General features: G+C 38.0%; 1 protein-coding gene across 5 annotated transcripts in view; it reads right to left on the bottom strand.

The window, feature by feature from the left end:
- SGIP1 (SH3GL interacting endocytic adaptor 1) overlaps positions 1 to 25,579 on the bottom strand; it is a 266,382-nt gene that overhangs the window by 42,601 nt on the left and 198,202 nt on the right. For 4 of the 5 annotated variants that reach the window (XM_012555361.1, XM_004369029.3, XM_012555353.2 and 1 more), the window contains 3 exons: positions 22,700 to 22,827; positions 21,655 to 21,781; positions 15,818 to 15,877 (listed from right to left, as the gene is read on the bottom strand). In XM_012555361.1, coding sequence (XP_012410815.1) covers positions 15,818 to 15,877; positions 21,655 to 21,781; positions 22,700 to 22,827 — 315 coding nt within the window. Of the gene's footprint in view, positions 1 to 15,817; positions 15,878 to 16,822; positions 16,889 to 21,654; positions 21,782 to 22,699; positions 22,828 to 25,579 lie in introns of all 5 variants that reach the window. The other variant, XM_012555357.2, reaches the window with a different exon arrangement.

The raw sequence follows: 25,579 nt of genomic DNA, 5'->3' as shown, positions 1-25,579 counted from the left end.
CAGTACTTCTGTGATATTAAAATTTCATGGGAGGCAAAAAAAAAAAAAAAAAAATCTTACTCTTTTTATGTATAAAGAACACAGATATACATAGTACATAAAAAAGATTTACAGTACTTCTGTGATATTAAAATTTCATGGGAGGTGTCTTAGTTATCTAGTGCTGCTATAACTGAAATACTACAAGTGAGTGGCTTTAACAGACAGAAATTTATTTTCTCACAGTTTAGGAGACTAGAAGACTGAATTCAGGGCACTGGCTTTAAAGGAAGTTTCTCTCTGTTGGTTCTGGGGGAAAATCCTTTCCTTAGCTTCTCTAGCTGGCCATCCTTGGAGTTCCTGGGCTTGTAGAGTGCTCTGCCTCAATTGTCTTCAGATAGTACTGGTCTTCTCCCTGTGTCTGCTTTCTTCTGTGCCTGATCTGTTCTTTTCTGTCTCAAAATTGGTTGGTTTAAAACATACTCTACACTGATATGGCCTCATTAACATAACAAAGAAAACCCCATTCCCAAATGGGATCACATCAACAAGTATAGGGGTTAAGATTTACTACATGTATTTTTTTGGGATACAATTCAATCTATAACAGGGGGTTGGGGAAAAAAATGTCTAAAAGGACTCCCTGAGTGAGGGGAGGAGGAATAATACAAACGGTTTAGAAGTACTGATCTATAGGTTTAAAAGGGACCAGTACAACTATATCCCAGCATATCTCATCTCAGTGAATGTCCCAGTACAACTCATCAGCTCTCTTGGAAAACAACTTGAAGGCACTTGTTATGCTGAAGGATACTTGTTTCTTTCTTCAAACTTACACTGAGTGGCTAATATAATTACTTGTACCATAATTACCTGTGGTCTAATCAAGTTTCTTGGAAAAAATCTAGTAACATAGTAAATTAAATTTATTATATTTACTAAATATAGTAAATCTAGTAATATCATAAAAAAAAATCTAGTAATGTAGTAAACATAACCAAAAAACCAAACCCGTTGCCATCAAGTCGATTCCAACTCATAGTGGCCCCGTAGGACAGAGCAGAACTGCCCCATAGGGTTTCCAAGGAGCCGCTGGTGGATTCGAATTGCCGACCTTTTGGTTAGCAGCCAAACACTTAACCAATGTGCCATAAAGGAACAGAGTATAGCAAAGGGAGGCTTTAGAACTTGGTCAAGCCAGGAGGCATGTTCTCCAATGAGCAGTTTAGGGAGTCCCTGAGCCCAGGCAGGGAAGATGAGAATATAGTTAGGGAATTCAAGTTAGAAACCGAAGAGAGCCTGGGTCCGACTTCAAAACAACCAGGAGCAAGGCCAGATACCATGGTAGAAGAACAGTAAGCACCAAGAGAAGAAGGGAGAAGTCAGTTAAGGCTGAGGGGTATTAGAGATTCTAGAAAAGACATCCAAGAATGTTGGACAGGTGGAATATATTCTTTTGTGAAGAGTCTGGTGTGTATTTCCAGAAAAATGGTGGCTACTTGAAGTTATGGCCTTGGGGCTGACAACACCAACACATGATTAGCTCCTTAGAGTCTTTCTCAAGGAAATGGGAAACTTAAGACTTTTAAAACGGGACAAAAAAAGTCACTGAAGAACCATAAAAGGCTTAAAAAGTATGCAAAATGTTCAGCCTCTCTAGTAATTAAAAAATGCAATGGTAAGAAAGCATTTTTTACCTTTTTATATTAGAAAAGATCTGAAAAAAATAACATTCCATGCTTGTGAGAATAGAATGAAATAGGCACTTTCATATAATGTTGGTGGGAGCCAAAATTAGTATACCCTTTCTAGAAAGTTGTTTGGCAGCATGTACCATGAACCTCTAAAAATTTCATAATTTTAGCCCATAATTCCAATTTGATGTATTCTGAGAAGAATCATGTGCAAATAAGTTCACTGCATATGGGAAAACTTGAAGCAATTTAAATGCCTAATAATTGAAGTGTTTAAATAAATCATAATCAGTGACAGAATGGAGTACTATACAGATATTAAAAGTTTTCAAGTAATTAAAGAAATGCAGCTAAAAACAATTACATATCACTTTTACCCATTAGAACGGAAAATGTGAAAAATAGTGACATAACACAGCATTGCTGAGGGCATGGAAAAACTGATCATCATAATGCTGTGATGAACATTTTGGAGGGATGTTTGGCTATGTGTAGCTGTTAAGGGTTGAACTGTGTCCTCCCAAAAGATATGTTGAAGTCCTAACCTCTATTACCTGTGAATGTGATCTTATTTGGAAATACGGTCTTTGCAGATATAATTAGCTATCATGAGGTCATACTGTAGTATGGTGGGGCCCAATCCAATAAGACTGATGTTCTTGTAAGAGGAGAGAGACACAAAGCTGGAAAGACGCAGACAGAAGACAACCACATGAAGACAGAGGCAGAGATTGGAGTTATGTTGCTACAAACCAAGGAACACCTGGGGCTACCAGAAGCCAGAAGAGATAAGGAAGGATCTTCTCCTAGAGCCTTCAGAGAGAGTGTGGCCCTGCTCACACCTTGAATTTGGACTTCTAGCCTCCAGAACTGTGAAATAATTTATTTCTCTTGTTTTAAGCCACTCAGTGTGGTACTTTATTACAGCAGCCCAAGGAAACTAATATCCAAGCTGTTGCCATCTAGTTGACTGCAGCTCATAGTCATCCTATAGGACAGAGTAGAACTGCCCTATATATAAGGCTTCCAAGGCTGTAAATCTTTACAGAAGCAGACTGCCACATCTTTCCCCACAGAGCCGTTGGTGGGTTCAAACCTCCAACCTTTCTGTTAGCAATCGAGAGCTTAAACACTGCACCACCACGGCTCCGGAAGAAAACTAATATAGTAGTAATATTTAAAATGCCCATGCCCTTCAACACAGCCATTCCATTTCTAGGAATTTATCTTTAGGGCACATTAAGATAAATACATAAAGACATATTCAAGGATGCTTATTGCAGCATTTTACAGGACAGAAAAAATATAAAAGGGAGAAAATCTTTATCCATTAATAAAGGATATGTGATACTAGGGCTTCAAACTGGTTCATTCTGGTTTCAACCCCTGTTGAGAATTTGCATTTCTACCCCAGATATACTGAATCAGAATCTAATTTTAACAAGATCTCCATGTGATTCTTACGCATAATAAATTTTGAGAACCACTGCTCAACTAGTGGTTCTCAGAATTGGTCCCTAACCAGTAGCATTAGCATCGTCTGGGAACTTATCAGAAATGCAAATTCTCAGCAAGGGTTCGAACTGGAACAGACAGGCTCAAAGCCCTGTGTGACACACACACGTATATACACATATACACACTATGGTAAATGTAAATGGCTACTGTTGAGTGAAAGTTATAGGGCACATTGTATATTCTATTTTCATAAAATTGTATCCAACATGTTTTTTAGATTATAAGAAACATACCCGTAAAGACATTTTAACATTTGTAAAATTGTGATGCATCTTGTATTCAATATGAAAAGAAACCTGGCATCTGTCTGCTAACAGAGCATGTGCCATGGTTGTCTTTGCTTGCTCTTGTGGGAATGTAACTATGAGTACAAGTTATCAGCTCACCTCACAGTCTCCTCAGTTGAGTTACTTGACTGATAGGTCCTCATGTGATTTAATTTTAACTTACATTTGCACTGTTGATTTCCCCTTAATTTTTTTTTCTTTTTTATGATTCCATTCTGATGTAATAATAAAATGAAAAGTTATTTATACACAGAAAATTAACTGTCACATACCAGGCTATGCAACTGCAGGCAGGAGAAACTACCACATTCTTTAGAATCTAAACCACAGAAATTTAAAAGATGGGACAAGAAGGTTATGACTGACTTATGCATCATGAAAGAATATATAACTTAGGTGCTAAAACTTTATCTGTCAAAATTGTCCAGTTGCCTTTCAAGAAAGTTTTTTACCTTGTGGCAACATATAAATAAACTTAGGATAACTAATGCAGGTAAAATTCTGGAATTTTTGATATGTCTCAAAATTAAACTATCAATGCGAAAGAGAATAAAGAGGTTAAAGTTACAAACACGGGGTATAAAAAGCATCAGGTCACTGTGATAGTAAACATAACTGCCGAGGGTCAGAAGGGATTTAGACATGGTTTGTGTTCTTCTGTTTTTGTTGGTTAGAGAATAAAAGGATTTTCTACATTTAAGCAAGTTTATTTTGTACCAGAAAAGTCATTATGAAGTCAATGGAGCATATCTCAACGGATGGCTTCTTGGGAATCAAGTAAATGCATGATACATATTTCTGTGTATGTGTGTGTATGTGTTTACAGATATATACAGAGAGAGTTTTCTTCTAGAATTTTCACCAAAACATTAATAATGTTATCTCTAATAATCTCAAAATAGTGTGATTTTGGGGTGATATTTACTCTTAATTATAATTCCCTATATTGTTTGAATTTTTAAAAGTAATGTGTTAAATCTATACTGTGATCAGAATAAAGCAAATTATGAGCTATTTTAAAATCATTTTTAATGGCATGGGGAAATTATTATGTGTTAAATAAGAAAGTGTGCAATTATACACTGTATGATAGCAAATTACACGCATACACACACATACACATGAAAACATTTAGAACTGAAAAACATCAATGGTAATAGTGGTTATCTATGGTTATTGGATTGTGGATTATTTCATTTTCTATATACTTTTCTCTGTTTCCAAGTGTTCTATAATAAGCATGCATTTCTTTTATATTGTAGCAATAACTTATTACAAATAGGAATTGAGAATTATATTTGGATTTTAACTAACACTGAAGTTTCTGTGTTTCTCCTTTACTTATTTCTTGAATAGTTCCTGTTCTTACAGCTAAAAAGAAAACGTCAGTAATTTGTACACCCCTGAAAGCGGTTCCCCTAGGTGGCCGATATTTAGGAATGCAGAAGCATAAAGAAGGCTATGGTCAGACTGCCTGAATGCCTACTATTTGAACTGCCAGTTTCATGGGGTACGGGCTGTAAGCAAGTTCAAAGAAGGCAACATCTAAAGAAAGAAGTAACCAACATTAAAGAACTTGTTCTTCCTCTTCCTGGCCTCACCCACTACAATGATGACTGCAATTCTCGAAAGGCACCAAAACATCCTTGAAAGACTAATATTACCGCTGCTCCCTTGTCAAACTTCTCCAGAACAACTTCTTGTATTTTCCCGGAGGCACACTTAGAGCTTCTAAATCAGATCTTAGGAGAAGCCATCCTATGATTTCTCTGAATCTAAGACTAAGACACACAACTGTAAATAGTAGACACTCCTGAGCTAAAGTGTGCCACCCACAATTGTGAATAGTACACACTCCTGAGCTAAGGTGTGCCACACACAATTGTAAATAGTACACACTGCCTGAGCTCAGGTGTGCCAGAAGAGAAAGAAGCTACTGGCTTAGTACAGCAGAGCCAACAGAGGAGAGGAAAAAGTCCATGAAAACTCCTGTCTGCGGAAAGTCTATGCTGTAGCAGAAATTACTACCACACATGTGTTGCAAAATAAGAAGGGCAATGACTTATTTTAAAACTCCCAAATCAATCTTTGATTTAACAAATGAAGCAATTACTATAAAGTTCTTAGCACACGTCTACCATGTATTAAAGTCATTAAGTTTGTTACTTTAAGAAATGATTACATTTGTATAGTACTTTATAGTTTACAAAGGCCTTTCATAAGCAACTGTAGAAAATCTATATGTGGTCTTGATTAAATGTATTCATTTCAGACAAAGTGGATTAGAAATGGGAGATTCTCCTGAGTCTTGACATCATCTCATTGAATCACTAGTAGATCTTCTTCATTTATTTTTGGCAGCTCTCCTCTCTAACTGGGGTAGACAGAAATTCATAAAAGAAGTACAGTGGGGTGGGCAACCAAAATCTATGGACATCTCTTTTCAGAAGGCTGCAGCGTGACTGATTACTTCTGTGTGTGGCCTTTGTAGCCATGGTCTTGTAACTCCCATCCAGGTGACTGGGCAGGATTGTATGATAGGGTAATTGTGACCCAACAAAGGGATTGGTCAGTTTGCCATTCCGCTGGGCTTGAAATGAGCCACCCCAGAGGAAGGAAAGAGAACAGTCCACCACTACCAAGGAAGGAGAGACCAGCAGGAGAGACCTGGCAGCTGGGGACGGTGTGGTGGACTTCCCGGCCCATGGAAAGAGAAAGCTGAGTGCTTTTGGGCAGTGACTGAGGGCCAGGAAGAGGTGTGCCTTTGAGCATGGCGGGGAAGAGGCTATCCTGATGGAAGAACTGTTTCCTGACTGTTCCTGAGCCTGAATTGTAACTGTTACTTCCCTAATAAACCCCATAATTGTGAGTATGGTCTCTGAGTTGTGTGTGGCCATTACAATGAATTATCGAACCCAGTAGGGAGTGCTGTCGGAGGGACGGTTGGTGTCAGAGTTCATAAAGATGGCAGAGAGAGGAGGTGTGTCTGACCTCCACCTCACAGGAATCAGCCTTGGGCTGCTGATCTTGGCTCTCCTTCCCCCTTGTGAAGTTAGAGGAGGTAAGACACTGCCCCCACATCATTTTCACAAAGGAACATACTAAAAGTTACATTTATAAAGGTAATCAGCCAGCTATTGCATGTTAAAGGCACACAACCATCCAAAGGTGAGTCAGTTTCATGTGGGGATTCCCACCTTTTCCGTTCTTTGATCAATAAGTTTGAAATTACTTGTCAAATCTGCTGAAATCCCATGATTTGCATATCTTCAATAAAAGAGATTTTCTTCCACGTCTCCCATCAGCATTAACACAGAACCCAGAGGAGTGTATCACCAGGCAGATCATTAGCCTTAACAAGTCAGCTTTAATGATAGGCTGTGGTGGAGGCAGGGCTTGTACAGCAGGGAGGGGTATTACGCTTCCAAATCGTTCTCTTCCTCCACCAGCAGCACAGAAAAGAATGCTTGTTGTCCCTGCTGACAAGGAGGCAGGCCATGGAGCAACTCACAGGAAGTCAAGTTGTCAAATGTTTTATATGGAAGAACACTAGAATGCTACAACTCAAACTTCTTCAAAACAGGCAACAACCAAATTAAACACAGCCATGTTGCAAGCAAGGGATGTGCGGAGTTGGACAATAGTACTAATAGCTAATATTTACCGAGCACTTTGCATGCACAGTTCTCAGTGCTTGATTATTTAATCTTGACCACAACCCTATGAAAGAGGTGCTATTATTATTATTCTAATTTACAGAGGAGAAAACTAAGACTTCGAGAGGTTCAGTAATTTGCTTAAAGTCACACATTTTAAGGGCTGAGCGCATACTTCACCAAGAAGGCTAATTACACACACACATACACACACATACGCGCGCGCACACACACACACACACACACACTCTATTTCATGTCTCTATATCATTAGAGAATAAATTGATATACACTAATTGGGAATTCTATAATCTAGGATAATGCCAACTATACTTTTAGGTTAATGCTTACATACTATTTAAGATTTTATATTAGAACTCTAACAGCAACAATTTCATATTTACTCCAAGCAAAACTCTTATGTAGGCTGTCTCTGGAAGCTCTCCCTAACTTCTAGGCCAGGTTAGGTCCCTTGCTAGGTACCTCCAAAGCATCCTATTTCCTTAGTTATAACATTCTTTACACATTATTCTCCTTACTTGTTAATATCTTGCTTTTATGCTTCAGCATGGCAGGGACATGGCTTTCTTGTTCACTACTGTAACCTCAGAATCTATCATAGTACCATGCACATAGTTAAAAAAAAGAATCCACCACCAAACCCGCTGCCGTTGAGTCGATTCTGACTCATAGCTACCCTATAGGACAGAGCAGAACTGCCCCATAGGGTTTCCAAGGAGCACCTGGTGGATTTGAACGGCTGACCCGTTGGTTAGCAGCATAGCTCTTAACCACTAGGGACCAGCGTTTCCTATGCACGTAGTAGGAACTCAGTAAATACTCGCTGATTGAATGAATACAGTAATAATATTATCTGTCCCTATGGCAATATTATCAAGGACTTATTTTATAAGTTTGTTCATTGTTTTCCCTATCAAAACAATTCTACTATTGCACAATTAGTAAACATGGACAATCTTAGCATTTTGCTGTATATTCATCATAATCAATTTTGCATACATATAAACATATAAAGACAGTCCTGACTACTGCTAAAGAATATTAACTATGAGCATATGCATATGGTAGCATGAGCAATATTTCAAGTAAAACTCTTTAATATCATAACAGGACAACTAATTGAAATGAGCCTTCTTCTGAACATGACACATGTCTGAAAGTTTACTGCAGGGGTAGGTAGGGAACTTTAAAAATTTTCTCTAGAACTCCTACTACATGGAAAAAGAAAAATAAAGCACCATATAAAAAATCAATTTTCTTTCTATTCATAAGCAAAAAAACTGAAAATGTATTACTCAACATGTCTAATGTTTATATGTCATTATGTTTTTATTTGATGGACAAAACAATATTAAAAATTCCTTCAGTCTCATATTATGTTCAATTTTGATTGTTGATGTCTGTGTGTCAGAAGGAAGAAAAATGAGAAAAAGAACAAAGATTTCAGGATCAAAGAGAAAGACAGGAACACACACACACACACACACACACACACACACAAATACGAGAGGCAGAGACAGAGAGAGAGAGACAGAACACAAAAGCAGCACTGAGTGAAAAGTGGCAGTACATCTTCTCTATGTTAGCTTGTGTTTGCAATAATAGCTAACCAGAAGTTGGTACTTTTCTTCTAGACATGATGTCTGCAATTTTCCTAGCTGGCACTCAGGTTAACTATCATACTGGGAGTGCAACTGGTAAGCCAGTTGGGCATTCCCTCAGGTGTGAATAGCTAGTAGACAACAGATTAGCAAAAGATTTAGGCAATTAATATATTCCATACAACCATAACCATTAAAATATCAAGCATTCAAAGTTGATCACTAATATTTGTGTCCCTAATACAACAGGGAAAATTTTGAGTTACAATGAGCTCTTTTTTCGATATGGCTCCCAGATATAGGTATTCTCCAAAGTTAAATCTTCACCTCCACGGATTCAGCCCTTAACCCCAGTAAGATTCCTCTGAAATTTACACAGTCCATTAACTGCATACATGGAAGCTGTGTAAGCACCTCAAATATGAAAGGTCTCAAATGAAACTCATTATCTTCCTAACCAAATCTCCCACTCCTGGGGACTCGCTTCTCCCTTCTCTCTGTGTCTCAGGATATTTCTACCTCATCGGTGTTTTTTAAAATCTCTCAGGCAGCAGGACTAAGTCAGTCCCTTATTACTTCACTTGAACTGTTTCAGTAAATCCTCAAATTTCTCCTTGCCTCTAATCTTAAAAATCAAAGATGCTCATACTACTTCCTTTATCAAAGGAAATAAAAATTCTTAATTCCACATTGCATAGGGAAGGAGATTCAAATTCCTTCACTCAGCATTTAAAGCCCTTTAGAATATGATCTCCACTTAACATTTCAGGATCAGCTCTTAAAATATTCCTCACCTCTCCCAGTGTTTACCATCCCTGAATACAACTAGATGTTACTTATCCTAATGACTTTGCTCAAGTTATTCCTTCTCACTGGAACACTCTTAGCTGTCTGAAGTCCTCTCTGTCCTTTAATGTTAACCAGCCAGGTCCATTTTCCTACAAGAAGTTATTCTAGATTCTTCCCAGTTAAAATCTATCTACCGTTCATACTTTCCCAGCACATTTTTTACAATTCTATTATGGCATTTAACCCAGTATGCATTTTACAGGAAGTGTCTGTCTCTTCTATTTGTTGTGAATTCCCAGACAGCAGAAGTCATATGATTTTACCTGCATAGTTCCTACCTTGGGGTTTAGAGCTAGAAGAGCTCAACAAATGTTCATGAATCATGGAATGAAGGAATAAATGAGTGAATATTCTTTAAATTTTCTTTTCTGTCAGTCATTGATCCTAGTTTTCTTTCCCTGCTCTAGGGAACTATCTAGATGTCACTTGAGGACTAAGGTGCATCTGACCCAAGCCATGGTATTTTCAATCACCTCATACATATGTGAAAGCTGGACAATGAATAAGAAAGACTGAAGAAGAAGTGATGCCTTTGAATTATGGTGTTGGTGAAGAATACTGAATACACTGTGGATTGCCAGAAGAACGAAAAAATCTGTCTTGGAACAAATATAGCCAGAATGCTCCTTAGAAGGCTGGTGAGACTTCATCACACATACTTTGGACATGTTATCAGGAAGGACTAGTCCCTGGAGAAGGACATCATACTTGGTAAAGTAGAGGGTCAGCAAAAAAGAGGAATACCCTAAATGAGATGGATTGACACAGTGGCTGCAACAACAAGCTCAAACATAGCAACTATTGTGAGGATGGCGCAGGACCAGGCAGTGTTTTGTTCTGTTGTACATAGGGTTGCTATGAGTCAGAACCGACTTGATGGCACCTACCAACAAAGAACATTCTATCAATCACTGATTCTAGTTTTCTTTCCCTGCTCTAGGGAACTATCTAACTTATGTTTCAGGTCTCAAAAAATTCTACATATAGCAACTGTTCTTTTCAGAGCTTAGGGCTTTGTGCCGTGCTTGCTAGTTCTCCATTCGGTAACTACAGTCAGATAGAGAAATACTGTTTTATAATCTGCTTTTGCACCTGGGTAAATATGACTCAGCATTCATCTCCTCTTCTGGTGCATATAAAGCTTCACTTGTGAGAAAAGCAAAGGTTGTCCAACATTTATATATATATATATATGTCTATATATATATATATATATATATATATATATAAAGCTATTGGATTGTGTTAATTTGTTTTTGAATGAGGGACATGTCCAGAAACAACTGTGTAATTTGGACAGGTGACGCTAGAAGAGGAGGAAAATACACAGTGAGTCTTAAGAGATACAGTCCTGAGCTAGAGGCCACTTTAAAAGTGTATATTATACTCTTGATTTAAAAAATGATGACACAGACTCAGGGACAATAACTGCACAATTAAGCAGCACAATCAGAAGTGGAATGTCTCTAAGCCTATAGATAAGCACAGAGGGATGCTCTGCAGGTCAGTAGTTGATGGCAGTAGGAGGTAGAATTACCAGATAGCTGCTCTTCACAACAGGGGAGGTTTTGGAAGTGGCAATAGGGAGCTGGGGGAATTAAAATACTGCTTCCTAGTCTCATGACATATGGACCACAGAAGATGGAAGAACTTTCCCTGGAGAGTGATGGTCCCTGGAGAGAGCTGGGCTTCAGTTAAGAAAATGAGCGGGCAAGTTCAGCAGAGAGACTGAGAATATAGAGAAAGGTGTTGCTAAGGACATGACATGTCAGAAGGCATATTAAGAGGAAGAGCAGCAAAGAGGAGCACAGAGCAGTCTCTATATGAGAACGTGTAAGAGGTTGATGAACCAACAGTATAGATGATATTCATACACAAGGACACTCAAGAAAAACTGTGGCTATGGCTCTTTTTCACTGCCATGTACAAGATAACTGTGTATTTAAGTAAGCTAACCAAGGAGAGGGACAGCACATTTCTGGAAACATCTTGATGTTAAAACACTCTAGAAAGTGTTCAAATATCTAACAGTCACATTTACAGTTGTCATGGAAACATCTTTTTCCTTTCTCCTACCTCAGAAGAATACTTGATTTATGTCAATAGGATATATTCTTGGATCACTTAAAAAAGTTATTACCATTGTTCACTTTTATTTTTCTTTTAACCCAATTTAAAATAAATCAGTTAAAACCCTTTAGTTACCAAATTTTTATTTTTAAATATTTTTGATGGCATGTGTTTTCAGTATTGGAATGCTTACTAACTAAGTGTGTTTAAATTTTTGGTTGGTAATGTGGATTTTGAGAAATGTGATCCGGTAATACAATCCATCAACGAGGCTATGGCACTTTGGTGCCACTGATCTGTGGTATGACAATATACAGATAAGAACTAAATAGAGAACTTCTTGCAGGCGCCTTCCCATTAGGTTACATGGGGAACCTCCAGTTTTCCAAATATGACACAGAAAAATCAAAATAAACCCATCAGGGCTCCCTAACTATCACACGGGAAAGCCATACTTATGCTTTCAAGCCTTACCTCATAGAAGTAAGGGAAAATAAGGCAAAAGTTTACAAAAATTTACGAAACTAATACATCCAGGAAGTATCACCTAACAGACTGCTCAGCCTACAGTGAGGCTCCAACTCCACTCTGCTGAGCTTCACACATTTCAAAAGGGACCCATCTTGATGCTAAATGCATTAGAACCAAAATAATACTACCTATGAGGTCCAGAGGCATTAAAAAGTGGCTGGTGTACCGTTATATCAACGGTTAACGAAAGAGTTTAAGAGTATCGGTGAAGCTAAAACACTCATGTAAGAAAACCTATGGAATTCTTGAGAGTTAGGACCACTGACTAACACATTACTCTCTCTCTTGTTAAATCACATTTGGAAGTTTGAAATACCTTGTGTTATCTCCAAATAAACTCATAAGCCAAATGTTCATTATTCACTTGGTTGGCTGGTCAGTGGCTCATACATTAATGAGTGACTACAATGTCTAAACTATTATGAGAACAAAGTGATGGGTAAGACAGGCTGAAGTTTTGAGCACTATAAAAACATAATACATAAATTAATAAATAACAATTTAAAAGTTATTTATAACAGGTAAATATTTTGACATGAGAATCTTTCTTCCTTTTCTACTTTCCCTGAATGAATAATTGAAGATAAAAATAACTAATATTAATAATAGTAAAGGTGGATAAAACGAAAGAGCCCTAGAAGAATATGTTAGAAATGCTATTCAACAAAATATGTGAATGACAGTCTTTTTTTTGGAATCTAAAAATTTGGGGAGGGGGGAGTATTCCCAAGTTAATTTAAAATGTCACTACTTCTGTGTCATGTTATCATGACAGAAGAAAATAAAAAGTTCTTCTAGTCTGCACTACTTAATAATACCTGAGGTGATGCACATAAACTCTGAAGACAAACCTCCATTGTTAACACATAGCAAGCCTTGCTTAGGTGGCATGCTTTCATTTTTAGTTTTTCCTAGGGCTGCCCTTGAACTTCATTTTAATGTATTTTCATCTACATACACATGTTGTTAGTGAGATAAGCAGGGACATACAATACACTCGCGATGTAACTGCTTCCACAGCCCCTCAAGACGCCTCATCCACGCTTTCAAAACTGGAGTCAAAGTCAAAATGAAGACAGCACAACACTCGAGCTTCCGGTTAATTTCTATTAAAACTTTGTTTTTTGTATTTTTTTTTTGGCTGGACTTCTCTTAGCCTGTATTGAGATGATTAGAGGAATCTGGATCTTACTAATACGAAAGGCAATGCTACTGATCTAAAAAAACAGTTGCTGTCAAGTCGACTCTGACTCATGGCGACCCCATGTGTGCCAGAGTAGAACTGTGCTCCCTAGGATTTTCTTTTTTTAACCCCCTAGCGTTTTCAATGGCTGATTTTTCTGAAGTAGATACCTATGCCTGTCGTCCAAGGAACCTCTGGATGGACTCGAACCGTTAACCTTTTGGTGAACAGCCAAGTGTGTTAACTGTTTGCACCACCCGGGGAATCCTTTACCAGAGACTTACTAACAAATACCTTATTTTCCTACAGTGAAAAAAAAAATTGGTTTACATGACATGTTATTACACACATTTTAAAAACACTTATACTTGACTGATAATATACATTTAAAAACAAACAAGCCAAGAGCCAAAAGTGACTTTAGATTGGTATCTTCAAAAAAGTCCAGCTGTTTCTGTGAAAAGAAACCCATACTAAAACACAAGAAAACAAACATGCCAAAGCCAAAATAAATAACAAAACAAAAAACTGCCAGAGTTGCCTTTGGGTGTCCCAGGTAATTACTTGAGGGTTGACATAGTACATTGTTTAATTTCCTGACTAAAACAGGGTAAACTACAGCTTCTGCTGTGGCCAGGCTGAAACCAGAGAATGGGCCTTTATCTACATAACTGTTTGCTGTACTTCAAGATTCTGTCCTACTCAACCGTAGAATCCCCTTTTGAGATATGCTGATCTGTAAAAAGACACTTGGGCGCTTTTTAATTCTATCTGATTCACAGAGAAAGCTTAGAAGGTCACAAGTTTGCAGAATTTGCATTTTGGTTATAACAAAATTAATGTCCTGGGGTAATGAAGGCTTCAACATTATGTAGAAAATACACTTCCTTTCCTGAAAACTACCAACCCATCTGCCCTTCTACCCAAGCCAGGCCAAGACAGGAGGTTATTTGGAAAGTTTTAAATCAGACCATCTTTCTTGCTGCTATCTAAGTCACTCCAAGATAAGTTCCATTTCTAGAATGATCTTGTAAACCAACTCACTGTTAATAGAAAAAAACAAACAAGCAAAAAACCAAAACAACAACAAAAAACTACAACCATACAAACTACTTGAAAATATTTATCAGTCATTCTGATTTTTTTATATTGTGTTAAGATGCACACGCAATTTAGGAAAATTCTTTTCGTTATAATAAAATACAAGTTCAATATCTAGATTCAATTCTGGGGTGTAATTTATTTTTGTCCAATTTTCGATCCCAGGAATAACTCAGAATCTTAAAAAGTAGAGCCCTAAATCACAAATCTTTATAAGATGGCCCATTAATTACATTACATAATTTTTTCCCATCATTATTTTAAATGGGTACTTCATCAAACGTCCGGTGAGTTAAGATGATTTAGAATGGAAATATGAGTCAGAAGAATGTTACTCCTAAATACTGAATATAACAATCAAACATTGAGGTTAGATATTTAACATCGTACAGGCAGTCCCCGGGTTACGAATGTCCAACTTACAGACAAGCGGCAACTGTACTTGCCCTTTAACGTCATGTAAATTTGCCCTCACTTTGAAATGACTGAACCAACCCCTACTCACAACAAATTCTTTGTCACAAGCACCTTTACTCGCTGCACGTGCAGCTTTTAAAACCTTGAAAAGGCTTCGAGCCTTTTCTTGCACTAAAGCAAAGCTAAATAAGAACCATATGCACTTGTTCTAACTTCCCTACAAATTCAACTTAAAGACACAGTTAGGAACGGATCTCGTTCATTATCCAGGGACTGCCTGTATTTATGCATATTTTCTTTAATCTTCTAAAATGGCAAGTCTGGCAATAGATGTCCATTTTACTGCAGTCATCCCAATTGCAATTTCAGAAAGTGCAGATGGAACTTACTAAAATACTCCTTTTTAATTTTTCCCATTTTTGTGTTCTCCTATGCCGCATTCCTTGCCATAAGAACATATATATGTATTTACATTTGACAATAATGCATGTCGTACCTGAAAGATTAATTATCCAAAACAAAGTTAAATACCAATACCAACCAAAAAATGTCCTTCTATTTGTGGCATTACATTTGCAGAAAAGTTAGGACAGAGCCCTGGTTGACAGAGTTAAGTTCCTTGGTCAGAAAAGGTGTTTTGATTGTTTTTTTTTTTTTCAATTAACTACAGTTATTTATATTAACTACAGATTAGCTTTCATTTTTTTCAATATGAAAAATTGGAAATCACAGACAAACCAAATTCACAAATATTTTCTTTAATATTTAGTATTTTCTAAGTAGCCATAGCATTTTTATATAGAAAAGTGACACCGGGTCTTTTGAAGAAAACTGGGATTTTGAAATGCAAATGGGGGAAAAAGGATGAGGGGAGTATCAATTAGAATCTGGTATGCTATGTACTACTTACCTTCAAAAGTCAAATAAAACTTTCCTCTGTCAAACCAAACGAGGGAAGGCTGTTCATTCTCTGTATGGCCAGGAGTTGAAGCGGGATGGGAAAGGTTAAGGAGAGGGAGAGAGAAGGACACAGTATGAGTTAACAGAGCAGGTCATTAATCTCACTATGGGGTCGGGTGGAGGCAAGGCATGCCATTAACGTGCAGGGGGAGGGAAAAAAAACAAGGAAGCCTGGCAATCTATGTTTTGCTTTAGTTCAGGAATCAGAAAGCAAAAGCAAAGCTATGGAGGCCTAAAGGGATGGGCACGTGTTGCCGGCAGCTGGATACTTGGTGCTTGTGTGCATCAGCAGAAGTCTTCCTGGCCATGCAGGGGCATCAGCATATTTTAACTGCACTAGTTTGGGCAAACTGTCATTCAGCAATTGCTGTATCCACTTCATCGTCAATGTCATCCCCTTCTATGTTTTCACAAAAAGATAAACTTGAAGTTATAGGTTGTATAAAACATTAGTTGCGGTTTTAAATGACAACAACATTGCGTATTGATTTAAAGTTCCTGAAAGATGTCATACATCTTCCAACCCCTCCCCTGGAATCACCTTAAGCATCCAGACACAACACATCCTTTACCTACATACCAAAGAGAAAACAAAGTTACTAACGCTGCTCTATTTTTTTTTTTTTTTAATTAAAAAGCAGTCACTGGACATGTAATTCTGAGCAGTTAAATTATTCCTTCCTTTGAAAATTCATAAAGCAATAGCACCTCACCTTTTTTTTGAACCCTTTCACTGAGAAACTGTCATGCAACCTGCTGCTTTGTAATACGTTCACTTAAAAATGTCTCAGTGGAATGAGTTCCACAATGGACAGAGAATATACAATGTTCATCCGAGAAGCACTGGACACTCGTGAGTGAGGAGCATGTCCGTGAAGTTTATAGCATTCAGATGGAGTAATGGCTTGGATTTTTAAAGTCTAAGTATCTAGAGATCACTTGGCTAGCACCATACCTGCAGGCGTTTCACAGCGCCTTTCAAACGAGGGCAGTTTGTCATAAAAAACATCATCTTCTGACACTACGAACCAAAGAATCATAAAGGAATGGAAAACAAAAACAGAAAGACAAATCCCAAATGAAATCAAACAGCACACTTTACTGATCGAAACACAAGTAATGATTTTAATGGAAAAAAGAAACAAAACTAAGTCACTGGGGTTATGATTATTTTATGATGATTCTATGAGAAGAAATTAAAATAAAATTTAAAAAAAAGGCCAAGTTTGCGCATCTGTGAATTTGGCTGAAGTCAGCCCCATGGTGGAAGTCACGCTCCATCTTCTCAGGGAGTTGTTAGAGGCATTATCATTAATAATTGACTTGTGTGAGTGTATTTCACTCCCACGCAACTCTCAAGTGGCCAGACATATGTCCATCAAGAATATCCTCCTGACAGAGCACTGACAGCTCAACAGGATCACTCAGCATGCACCTTTCCCCGAAGGGAAAGAAGAAGCTTTTAACATGACCATAAAAAGCCACAGAATAAATCTGAGGTTCCTGCATGAACCATCGCATTTCAGCCTCCTCAGTATCCAAATTCAATTTGCCTTGCACCTGCCTTTGGTAGTTATGGACTGTTAATTTTGAACAGCATTATTATACTTCCCTCTTTGGCTATGGACTCCAGCTGTGGCCAAATGTCTTTGTAAATTGGTCACAACATCCTGAATTGATGCTCGGGACCTCAACTGTTACAGATCTCTGCACACAGTCTCCCTCCTCACTAACACACACGAGCAAGTGGGATTTTTCCACTATGTGATTTACAAAAAAGTACTCAATGCCACAGGTCCTACGGGAATTATTACAATTTTAATAGAAAATAGAATAAAATCTGGATACAGACCAGTAAGGGAGAATCCCACCTACAATACAGAGATGTAAGATAAGGAAATGAACGAGGATAGTAAATGATTCCATGAGGAGTAATATTCCTTGGAAAACATTCTATTAGTTTGCCTCCTAGACTTAGAGAGTAAGGCAGAGAAGCTACTTCTTTGTCAATTCTTAAGGCCCTAGGACATCACTTGTCCATTATAATTTTTATTACACTTGTGGCTTTCTTGGTAGCTAGAACAAGTTACTGTAACTTCTATATATCTACAGGAGAGGAATAGGACAAACAGAACTGGCAGTAAAGGACACTCAACAATGTTTCTAGAAAACAGGAAGCGAAAGAATTACATTGGCACTAACTGGATGTGTAGGTCTTTTCAGACTCACTAGTGGGAAATGGCAGAAGGTGTTCCTTAATGTTGAAGGACTGATTTCCTATATACAATCTCCTTAAAATGAGAAGCCTCCAACACTGCCATCTGTCTTCGAGCTGAAGTTACAATTGAATAAGTTCATAAGGATTAAGCAGTATGCTTATGATTTTCTTTATGGGGGTTATAGACTTTGAGGGCTTAGGAAAAAACATCCTAAATAAATGAGAGAACTTAATAAAAATAAATCACTGGATAGCTCTGTGCTTTGTTTAAAGAAGGGCAACACCTAAATTAAGTGCAGAGGGGACAGTTTCCTTAAGGACGGACCATGGAAATTGCCTCAAGTCAATCTGGGATGAGGAACCTACTACTGGAAACACACCTTTCCAAAATAATAATAATAACAATAATAACAACATAGGGAAAAAAAGACTAAAATCAAAGGTGAGAATTTTTATTGGGATTATAAACATTCACTTCCAAAAATCTGTCTTTATTTTTGTATAGAATAATTGGCAGTTAAGACAGGCTTTCTTTTTTTTTTTAAAAAGCATGTTCAATTCAGAAAGCTTGGAGAGATAAAGACTTAGAGGAAATATTTTAAGTTTTAGATGCTGTGGTTAATATTTCACTACTGAATTGAATTTACTTCTGCTCAAAGTCCATATGATGCTTCCTTTGGTGCACACAAATGATCACCTTTCAGTCATTACAGATTACTGGGATGTTAAAGATACAATTTAAAATGCATAATTAACAGTGAAAGAACATACTTAACAGTGGATAAAAATTGCCTTTACAGTGGTTTTTTTGTGGTGGGGCCCTAAAGGGAGATATTGAAACATATTAAAAAACCTGCCATCAAATATAAAAATAAACAAGCAATAAACATGGATATTTACAAGCAGAGATAATGCCCTGTTTTGAATAGGGAGTTACATGCCTAAGAGTTTGATTCTTATAGTAGAATAATTTTTAACATTTTCTCTATCTCCAAAATATTAGTAGGAATGTTTTCCCAAAGCCAAAGAGTGCAGGTCCTGTGAGCTTTTTAGAGTGTAAAAAGAGTTTACTGTATTTCACTGATTATAAGATGTGCATTTTTTTCATATTTTAACATCTCTGAAATTGGGGTGGATTTTATAACCAATGTCATAAGACTGCATTACATCTCTGCTTAATTGACATCTTTCCCTCCTCTTTCTTAGCGATATATAAAATAACGATGTAGCTTATATTGAAGGGTATCTTTAATTCAATGAAATAGAGTCACATAGGAGCTGTTTATTATTTCAGTGTGACTATATACAAAAAGGCTTATTTTCAGCTGTGGCATTGGACTGACTACTTCATAATCATAGCTTTCATGAAAGATGTTATGCCCAAAGTCCTTTAGAGATATTTTCGTATATGACTTGTGTAAGAAGACAGATTAGACTTGCTTGTAAAAATTTAGTCCCTGAATTACTTTAAACTTTGCTTATTTTGTGCCAACCACACTTGCCCCAAATTTGGCTCAAGTGTCATGGGGAATGTCAAAAAAATATTGTGGTGGTAGCAGGAAATTGTTGAGCCATCAACTTCAGGGAATTTGCTGCTGAAATTCTCTATGTCAAGGCAAGCCGTTGACTACATTAAACTGACAGTCCACGTCAGCCATGAAGACACTCCTTGGTGCTAAACAGCCAAAGCACATCCTCTCCAGAAAGAGAGAAACAGCAGTACACAAGAAGCTGCTGGCAGCCGGTCATTTGACAATGTATTTACTTCAGAGAGGAGTGGCTGTCAGATGAGCCACGGTAGCAGGAGGAAATAAAGAACAGGAGGTGAGAGATGCAGTGGGAAGATGAAAACCAAATAAAAATAAAAGAACTAAACAGATTAATCAGAATGCTCCTCAGCAATGAAGCAATGTGACTACCCTCTCATATGGCTATTTTCTTTTTAACCCCTCTTTGGTTCATCTTGAAAATACACATGTGAGGTGTGTTATAGATCAAAGTAGCTGGCTAAGATTTGAGATTTCTGCAGCAGAGAGCGTAGAAACACATAGTTCAAGTTCTCTGCAGGTGCAATTTTCTCTGTGCATCTGAGTAAGTTGAAAGAACATGTTAGACATTTCATCCGAGGTCACTTGGGGATGGCTTTGTGAGTGACGGTTCACCCTTCTTCCTTTTCTCTCTGACCAATAAGGCGAATCACATGGAATGGGTAGAACACATGATCTTGGGATTAAAAAAAAAAAAAGGAAAAGGAGTGGAGAAAGTGACTGTAGCAATCAAGGAGTACTAAAGAGGTAGAGTTCAAAAATAAGGCTGGGATGTCACAGGAAAAAAAAAAAAAAGAGAGAGAGCACGAGAAATGGCTAATAGACATCTAAAAAATAGGAAACCCCAAATTCCCCATTAATGAAGCAGAGAAGAAATAGACTTGGCTGTATAAGTAATGGTAAATATATGTCTAGTAATGAATCATATGAAACTGGTAATGGGCTATATTTTCTCCATATTTGATGGGGATGCTTGGGATAGTATGATTAAAAATACAGAGCATGTGATATAGTAGACACTCTCTTTAGGGGCTCTAAAGGGCACACCTTAAAGACAGGCGGTTTTTCTCCAGAAGAGCTTCAGGCTTTGATCAAGCTACTTCTCACATAAGCAACTCTACACTATGCTCTTCAGAAGCCTGGGAGGGGAGTTCCAAACAATAGAGGAAGAGAATAGGGAATGGGGTTACATGGGAAAGATGGAATGGGAAAGCCCCATGTTAGACAAGAGAGACACCATGCAAAAATAAGAGAGGAAGAAGCCTACGGAAGGTGGGTGAAATGGTGTAGAGACCAGCCTTGGGAAGAGGGAAGCCACTCCAGGCAAAAGGAGGCATTTAGACCTGGGAAAACCATCCAGCTGAGCAGTCATTCTCAACTCTTCACTTTCATCACACCATAATGAAAAGAGGCATAAAGGCATTTACTGAAAATGCCAGCAATGAATTTTTTTCTCTGGGAAAATTTATCAGACATCACTGAAAAGCACTAAAAAACAAACAAAAAAAGATTCAAAGAGTTTGCTTAAGTCCCACAATGCCAATATTTATACCATTTGTCAATATAAGGACAGCCAAAAATGATGAAGAAATGAAAGAGTCAAGAAATGAAAGTTCTAAATTTTATGATTTCTGATGTATTACACAGTTTGAATTTTAAATAAACATCCCCCCTCAAAGGAGACTACTTTTATTACAAGAAACAATATCTAAATTACAGGACCTTATTTGGCGGTTTCTTCTTTACTTTTATGGAGAGCTCTCTATATGTAATACCATAAGAAAAAACCTGCAAAACACAGGTGTTAATGTTCTTTCATTTATTTATCTACTTGACATTCATTTATTTATTTACTTTGCCTCCTTTGCTGAGAAGGTGCTTTTAAAAGAAGAGTCAGATGATAGTAGCAAAACTCACAGCAAAACAATTTTGACCAGAAACATAGGGCCTTGGGGATGTCAGATCATATAAAATAGCCAGTCAAAACCACAAACGGATTAAAAGAGAGGAGATAATTTTTACCAACTGTGGGAGTGGTAGCTGCACTCAAGGAATTGGTGGACGATATTGAAGAAGTGCTTTCAGCCCGGGCTAGGGGTGCTATCGGAGGAGGGCTAGAAGAGTGTATGGGAGGGCTAAAAGGTCTGGACTGCGGGGAGAAGAAAAGAGATGAAAAGTTAGATATGCAAGTCGTAGTACTTTCATACTGTTAATGTCTCCCAGCCCCAGATATGACAACTCTGGCTCTTTAAGGAGTACAAGTGAAACCATTTTAACACTGGAATTGATTCAATATACCTACACAGGGTCTCATGGAATGCAACTAGAGGCACCCTAAACCATAAACATGCTAAACTCAATAGGTACGCCCAGGTTTTGAGAAGCTGGGATCTGTGGTGTGGTCAGCAGTTCTGTTTCAGGCCTGTGAACTCACAAGCCCTCAGGGACTAAGCAGGTAACGTAGCGTGAGAGCTCGTAGTCATCTAAAGAGATTCAAATACAAAACACTGTACTGCGTTAGTCAAAACAAAAGTTATGGGCATCATCAGTTTGTAACTTCTGTGTGCAGATACCAAAGAAATCTGCCTCTACCACAAGTCTCTTGACAAAAGATCAAACAGAATGCTTTTCTCCCCCCCGCCCCCCGCAGCCTTAAAACACAAGGCAAGAAGCTTCTGGAACAAATTCACGGGGGCCACAATTCTCCTTTTTAAATTCACATAGTGTGCCTACCACCAATAACTTTTCTGTAGTTTGGAGTCAGAAATAAGGACTTGTCCTCCAAAATCAGATAAATATAATGAAAATAACCCCTTCCCTTTCTAAAGGATTTAGCATAATTGAACATTACTATCTTAATTTTCATCAAACCCCAATGCAGCAGAGCTGAGAGTTGAAATGTGCACCCATACTGCACCAACTCTCTTTCAGATGCGACCTCTAAGGGCCATTTGTACTAGTGCTATAATGCTTAGACCTGAAGCCCAGTTGCCCTGTGTCCAGGCGTTCTTGAGTTCGTCATTCTCACTATCTGTTTCTGAGCAAGGCAGGGCAGAGGGGAACATACCACATCTCCGACTCCAGGCTTTCCTGGAGGTAGTTTTGGCCGAGATGGAGGCCGGGGAGGAGGTGGAGGTGGGGTGGTACTGCTGCAAGGAGGCAAGGGAGTTGCTGGTCGAGCAGGGGAGGATGCACCTGAAAAATAAACTAGTATTAAAAACGTCTGGAAATACCTGTGGCCAAAGCGCTCTCATTGCTTGATCCCTCCTTCCCTGTTCCCATGGCAGCAATGTCAGTCCCGCTTCATGTCAGCAGTAACTATACCAAACACTATAGCACATGGTATTTTTTTTTTAAGAAAAAAAAAAAATTACTCAGTTCAACTATGGTTGACGACAGAAGCTGAAGCTCATTGCCTTTCCTTGTCATATAGCACCCAGTGAAAGGTAAATCCTTTTATTGCTCTATTTGTGACAGAGAATACATTAAGATTTTTATGACTGCATGGTAGAGACCTTTTATTTTGACCACGTACACACCAAACTTATGATCAATTTTCTTATTTGTTTGCATATATTCAGAGTTTCTTTATATCCAGGATGAATGAATAGAAGTTAGAACTTGAAGAAAGATGAATAATTTTTTCACTTTAGGTTGTTTTGTAACCATGAGTAAGAGATTACCCATTTTACTGTGCTTTAAAACATGCACTCGAACCTTATCAATTTGCCCAAACACCTGATAGCAAGCAAAAGAAAAGATATAATAAATCAGATGTTGCATGAGTAAACTTTGTGTCTAGAATCTTAATAAACACATTGAATTTAGAGGGTTTTTTGAAGGCGGCTGCTTTGGAATCTGCCTACGTAGACTTTGCCCACAATGATTTTTGTGATGATTTTTGAAAGAGCCACTTGGATTTATCTTTCTGGCTGTCAATGACAAGCATATGAAACAAAGAAGACATACAGAGGCTGGCATGCACAGGACAGGACACCAGTGGAGTCTCTGTACACAGGGGTCTGATCTTCAATCATACATCTGGGACACATGGCAAAATCACCTGGTTAAACACCTTAAGAAAGTCAAATCAATATTCAAACTGGTCTTGTTCAGAAAGGTTCCAACTACCTCTAAAGTTTTGTCACTTTGGAGAGAAATATAGGCATAAAATCATTTCAAGAAAATTCTAAGAAATCCTGCCCCAGGAAAATCTCCCCTCCTCACCTGGAACGCCCAAAACACACACACACACACACACACACACACACACACACACGCTCACGCTCACACACACACACACACACACACACACACTCACGCTCACATACACACCTGCTCTCTGGAGACCAATTTTAGTCTCTATATTTTCATATTCTCAGAGATCTTTGAAGTTGAGCGTCAAAAACCATGATCTCAGAATTTACTTCTCAGGAGAGTCCATGGGGGTAAACCCTGCTCCTGTTGTTTAAAGAATCTGAAATCTTAGATGTGTTTTTCTGTGCTATTTATTCTAAATGTAATCACACTAGTGGGAAACCCTGTTAATTATTAACGTCACCCCCAGCCTACTTCCTCCACTGCCCCCTCCCTGTCTCTACACCCACCTCCTCTTCACCACCGCCACTTTCTTACTGTATTCTTAATTTTTATTTTATTGGGCCAGGATCTATGATAGGCACTTGCCATGCATTACCTATTTAACTCTCAATAAGTTTCTAACGTAGGTATTGTCATTATCTCAGCATTTGGAGGAAGAAACGAGAGCGCAGAGATATTCAGTAACTTGTCCAAGGTCACACAGCTCAAATGGTCTATTTAATTCCAAAGCCTAAGCTCTCAAATACAGCGTCTTGTTTCAGAAGGACTGTGGAGTCCTACATTTTGCATAAAGCCTGTTGCTATTTTTGCATGGTCTGCTTGCACATCTCTCTCAATATAAATACTCAGTCTTTGGCTAATCTCCTGAGGCGGTAAAAAATAAGATATATTTTGCTAGATTCCACTACAAAGTTTTTTCTTGACTATGTACATATTAGTAGATATATACCCAGTATGTTTTCAGAAGACAGAAGTGACAGCATAGAGATGAGAAGTAAATGTTTAAACAGCAAAGTCTTTGTCAGGAAGTTTCATGGAGCTTTTCTGGGGTTCTGTTTAGCTCTGGAAGATGCTCTATGGGGCAGTGGTTAAAGCAATCAGCTGCTAACTGAAAGGTCAGTGGCTCGAACCCACCAGCGGCTCTCCAGGAGAAAGATAGGGCAGTCTGCTTATGTAAAGATTACAGCCTTGGAAACCCTATGGGGCAGTTCTACTCTGTCCTATAGGATTGCTATGAGTCTGAATAAACTCGACAGCAGTGGATTTTGTTTGGTTTGTTTAACTTTGGGAGAATCATGCCTTAGTAATGGCCCAAAATGTCTATTGATGAGTTTACTTCCAAGCCAATATTCTTCTGAAACAATACCAGAAAAGGCCAGCTGCTTATCCTTTTCCTAACTGCTCCAGAAGAGAAAAAACAAAACACAAATCCCTTAGATTAATGCTTGGGAAAGTACTAAAGAGTTGTCATCAAAGCAGTGTGGAATATTGAAAAAAACACTGGATGAAGAGTCAGCTGATCTGAGTTCTGGCCCTGCCTGCCTCTGATTAACTATGGGATCTGAAGCAGGTCACTTAACCTCTTTGGGCTTCAGCTTCTCTGTTTTAAAAAATGAAATGTTTCTAAGGTAGTTGTAAGACTCAAAATTAAAAATGCTACGAAAGTGTTCACTAAACTATAAAATGCTACCCAAATGTAAAGCAATAGATGTTGATGATAATGGTAAACATCTTGTCTTTTGAAACAGATATGACCAAATGTAAAAAAAAAAAAAAAAGTGTTTAGTTAATTGTTTTCCATTTCCTTTATGGACACCCTGGTTAACTCATTTGTTTTCTTTACCGA

Source organism: Trichechus manatus, unplaced genomic scaffold (assembly GCF_000243295.1).
Source record: "Trichechus manatus latirostris isolate Lorelei unplaced genomic scaffold, TriManLat1.0 scaffold00003, whole genome shotgun sequence".
Classification (NCBI taxonomy): Eukaryota; Metazoa; Chordata; class Mammalia; order Sirenia; family Trichechidae; genus Trichechus; species Trichechus manatus.
This window is presented reverse-complemented; position numbering and strand designations above follow the sequence as displayed.